Here is a 5,000-nt window from a genome sequence, read left to right on the forward strand (position 1 = left end):
CTTTTCTGTTTTAAACCCCACTTGTCCCTTGTTTTGTATTGTCCCTATCTGTTTTTATGTTCGGCCTTGTGGCCAATAAAGGATTATCATTAAGGTGGCGAGCGGCCGGAATCGTTAGCACGCCGGACGAAATGCTTAGCGATATTTCGTCTGTCACTACGTTCTGAGTTCATATTCCGCCGACATCGACTTTGCCTTTCATCCTTTCGGGGTCGATAAATTAAGTACCAGTGTTTCACTGGGGTCGATGTCCTCCTCCCACAAAAGTTCAGGTCTTATGCCTTTAGTAGAAAGGATTATTATTCCTGTGTTTAAGACGGTGAACTTGCAGAAACGTCCGCACGCCGGACGAAATGCTTTGCGATGTTTCATCCGTCGCTACTGTTCTGAGTTCAAATTTCGCCGAGGTCAGCTTTGCCTTTCATCCTTTCGGGATCGATGAAATAAGTACCAATCAAGCCCAGGGGTCGATGTAATCGATTTGCACCCTTCCCCGAAATTGCTGGCCTTGTGCCAAAATTTGAAGCTATGTTTGTTTTGATGTTAAGATTTTAAAAATCCACCTTGTTTGTAAAAAAAAAATGTTGGACATAGGCGCAGGAGTGGCTGTGTGGTTAGAAGCTCGCTTACCAACCACATGGTTCCGGGTTCAGTCCCACTCGGGCCGACCAAAGCCTTGTGAGTGGATTTGATAGACGGAAACTGAAAGAAGCCCGTCGTATATATATGTGTGTGTGTGTGTGTGTGTGTGTGTGTGTGTGTTTGTCCCCCCAACATCGCTTGACAACCGATGCTGGTGTGTTTACGTCCCCGTAACTTAGCGGTTCGGCAAGAAAGACTGATAGAATAAGTACAAGGCTTACAAAGAATAAGTCCTGTGGTCGATTTGCTCGACTAAAAGTGGTGCTCCAGCATGGCCGCAGTCAAATGACTGAAACAAGGACAGACAGAAAGCGCATGGGTTTGCACCCTATAAGCAAATCTTGTTCCCGAATTTATGGAATTAAGCGGCTCAAGACCGTTCATGAGAGGACAGACGACGAAGTTTCGAAGCTAGAAATAGCTGACCATAAAACTGGGGCAAAGGTTTTAATTGATGTGGGATTTGAATGGATTTGAACTCGGAACACATATACTCACCTCTTCATGTAAAGAATGGATCAATTCTCCAAACCACCGGATATTCTGTATATTCTTATTAATCCATATCAAATAGATTCGTCGGAATTTCCATTGTTGTTTTTTATTTGTCCTAACAAAAAGATTTAAATAAAGCGGAGTTAATCCTCTCGTTACCATATCTATGTTAAAGTGGACGGCTTTTGTTTTAATTAATTTTGAAGATAATGAAGAGTTTAGTATAATAACTTCGTCGTTATTGAGCTGCTGTCAGGAATACAAATTAACATAAAATTTTGATGGAATTTTAATTGAGATCACTTTAACCCTCTCGTTACCATATTTCTGTTTGCATACACAACCTCTGCTTCAATTCGAAAATAATGAACCTTTTTGTTACCATGTCTGTATTGGAATGCGCTTCCATCGTTTCTTTTATTTATAAGAATAATGGAGAATTTAGTAAAACAAGTTTGTCGTTATTAAGCTGGTCTCTAGGATGTAAATTGACACGAAATTTTGATGGAATTTTAATTTAGATAACTTTAACACTTTTGTTACCATATCGAATTCACTGCCTTTGTCTCGATTAATTTTTGAAAATAACGAAAAATATAGTAAAATAACTTCGTCTTTATTGAGCTGATATTAACATAATATAAATACGTTGTTCAAAGACGATTTACTGTGACATTCGGTCCAGAGAGGGCATCTGTTATGGATGTGCTGAGTTTAAAAATACCATATATATATCGGAGGCAGCCGAAAAATCGTCGCAGTAGCGACAAACGATAAAAGCTTCTGACGGCTCTGATATGCATCTGGCTAACATATTTGAGACCAAACACCGCGTTCTTTCTCTCCTCTCTCCCTCCCTCACTATCTCTCCCCTTCACTTCACTATCTCTCTCCCTCTTTCTCGCCTTCTCTCATTCTTTCTCTTTCCCTCTTTCAAACTCACTCTCCTCACATTTTTGCCTCTTATATTCTCAGAAAAAGAACCGACGCATCAGATAGTTTACTCCTCACAAATTCTCCGGTGATAGTTAATTGTACTGGCCCTAAAAAAGGCACTGCTATATTGGTCACAGAAAAAAAAACTACCACCGACCAATTCTTATTCCAAACGGATCGGACAACTAAAAGAAAAGACATTAAGTTCTGTAAACTAGCCAACGAACTCACATTTCAAAACCAAATCAACAAATACTTTAAATGGAAAACCTGATTTGCACTATTCTCATGGCCTTCCATTACAACTAAACAATGGGATGTATACCAGGATGAGAAGCTATATATACCTGAAAGCGTCCAGAAACGAAGCGAACGGTGTAATTCCAATGCCTCCAGCAATACACAAAAGCAGACGATAAGTGCTCATGTCTTCCATCGGACTGCTAAAAGGACCATCGAGGTTCACCTTGACTTTTTGCGTTCTGCAAAATAGAAATGAATGAATAAAAGATTACATATAACATCAGACACACGCTGTGTAGAAATATCCAGGGTAGGCAATAGGTATTAATGAAATAAATTATCAGCGAAAGGCCTTGTCGCTATGAGTATAAGACTTGCTTGACACAATGTCCAAAACTTCCTTAAATTGCATCCTGCTGTCTCTTGAGAAGAGGACACATTAGATAATGTAGTCCTAGATATACTAAACTATATACTATAGCTCAAGAAAAAAAGAAGACGGATTGTACCAGTTGCGTACTGGGTCGATCTAGTCGACTGGCCCGCTCCCCCAAAATTTCGGGCCTTGTGCCTAGAATAGAAAAGAAAGAGCAACCAATTTTCCTTTAAATCATACCATACCGTCGTTTAAAAATGTGAGTGTATTTAGGAGAGCGTCATCCATTATGTAATGTCACAATAAAACAGTTCTAAGCAGTTGTCTTTCTCCTGCTAGCACATCCCATCCTCCCCGTGCACCCACGTTTTATTTGTAAGGTGGAGATACAAAAGACATACCTGGCAATGTTGTCTGCTTCTTCATTAATGTAATGGCTTTCTTCTTGGCAATCCTCAATCAACTTACGCAGACGACCTAAAATCACAAGGTTTATATTCTCTGGAGTGTTTAGGGTTTTAGGCAAATGAAATTTTTAAACGGGAATGCAAATATCCCAATTCGTGATAATCAAAGTTAAAGAGAACCATCACCACCACCACCACCGAGTATGAGACGTTTCGGTAAAGCCGTTGTGGCACCATATATTTGGCGTCGTTGATTCGACGCTGACTTGTTTGACATTAACCGTTTTAATGTTTCTTTTCTCCCTCTCTCTCTCTCGTCTCTCCCCTTCTCTCTCTGCGTATTTATGTACATGAGAAGATGGAAAGTGCTTATGACAATTATTTTCAATTAATAAATTATGTCTGTATCTTTCTCGCTTTATTTCTCTCTCATTCTATTTCTCCCTCTCTCTCACTATTTCTCTATATATTTCTCTCTCTGTATCTATCTGTCTCTCTATATCTATCTATCTTTCTCTCTCTCTCTTTGTATCTCTCTCTCTCTCTCTCTCTCTATCTATCTATCTATTATCTATCTATCTATCTATCTATCTATCTATCTACCTATCTATCTATGTCTATCTCCGTTTATGTATGTGTGATCATATTTCAGGAAAAATAGAGCTCTCTCTCTCTCTCTCTATATATATATATATATTATATATATATTATTATTATTATTATTATTATTAGTTAGCAGAACAGAGTGACTCAAGGGCCGAGAGTTTCGTGTATTGATAAGTGCCAAAGCACGAAACTTTCGGATCTTGAGTTACTGTTGCTTCTGCTAAATATCAGTTATAATCTAGATTTTTCCTTTTTTTGCCAAAGGAGATCCTAACAAACATTCATTCAGTTTGTAAGCAGAACAATGAAAATATGCAAAACTTTCTGAAATTTCATCATGTATTTATTTACTTTCCGCAGAAGGCATCCAATTCAGTCACTTCTCAGCACTACGTGATCAACCGGCGTTGAGCTATCATGCTGAGGTACCTGCTTACACCTAGGTGGAGTGTACCTCACTAGTTCTCTGTGGTACCTACTTAAAGCTAGGTGGATATGTCCCGCTGTGATTCCTGCAGCTTGGTGGACTGTACCCCATTGACTCACTGTGGTACCTTACTTATTGTTAGGCCGATGGACACGTCACTGTGGCACAGATAGGAAGTTGTACCACGCTTTGGTAAACCAGTGTACCTTATTAAAGAACCGTACCTACTAACAGCCTTCGATTCCTATTCGGAATTGGTGTTGAGATACAGATTTACGACCCGGTTACTACAACGCACGACCAGTAACAAAATATAATTCAGTGAGCCAAGGACTCATATTCTGCTAGAAACAGCAGCCAAATTTCCCTTATATCCTGTTATATCCAATTCCATCGTCTTAAAGAAAAATGCATTGCAAAATTTAGTCCCCGAGATGCAAAAATTATACGATGGTCATATTTAGAACGCCTTTGATGATGCATCTGCTCAATTTCGGGTTTACAACAACAATCAACCAGCTACCCCTACTCTTAGTGTGTACCCTAATTTTGGTTGACTGATGGTTGTGCTTTTAGTGTAGCAACTTGTGACTACGAACGTATGTTTTGTGCGTAATAGTTACCAAATCACCTGACCAGTCGCCGCGGGATCGAATGTGGACTGTGAAGGCTGACCCTTTCTTCGGACACTGAAATATTAAGAAAAAGAAAAAACAGTGATAGACACTTAAATATAATAATAATAATAATAATAATAATAATCTTTTCTACGAAAGGCACAAGGCCTGAAATTAACTGTTCAGCTATATCTATATATATATATATATATATATATATATATATATATATATATATTGTGTGTGTGTGT

The 5,000-nt window shown here is 38.7% G+C and overlaps 1 protein-coding gene across 1 annotated transcript in view; it reads right to left on the bottom strand.

Moving 5' to 3' along the window:
- Positions 1–5,000, bottom strand: part of LOC115222849 (NADPH oxidase 4-like) — a 69,774-nt gene that overhangs the window by 5,400 nt on the left and 59,374 nt on the right. The window contains exons 12-15 of the mRNA XM_029793192.2: positions 4,764–4,821; positions 3,094–3,169; positions 2,421–2,555; positions 1,141–1,252 (exon numbers count right to left, since the gene is read on the bottom strand). Of these exons, the coding sequence (XP_029649052.1) occupies positions 1,141–1,252; positions 2,421–2,555; positions 3,094–3,169; positions 4,764–4,821 (381 nt within the window). The remainder of the gene's footprint in view (positions 1–1,140; positions 1,253–2,420; positions 2,556–3,093; positions 3,170–4,763; positions 4,822–5,000) is intronic.

Source organism: Octopus sinensis, linkage group LG21 (genome assembly GCF_006345805.1).
Source record: "Octopus sinensis linkage group LG21, ASM634580v1, whole genome shotgun sequence".
Classification (NCBI taxonomy): domain Eukaryota; kingdom Metazoa; phylum Mollusca; class Cephalopoda; order Octopoda; family Octopodidae; genus Octopus; species Octopus sinensis.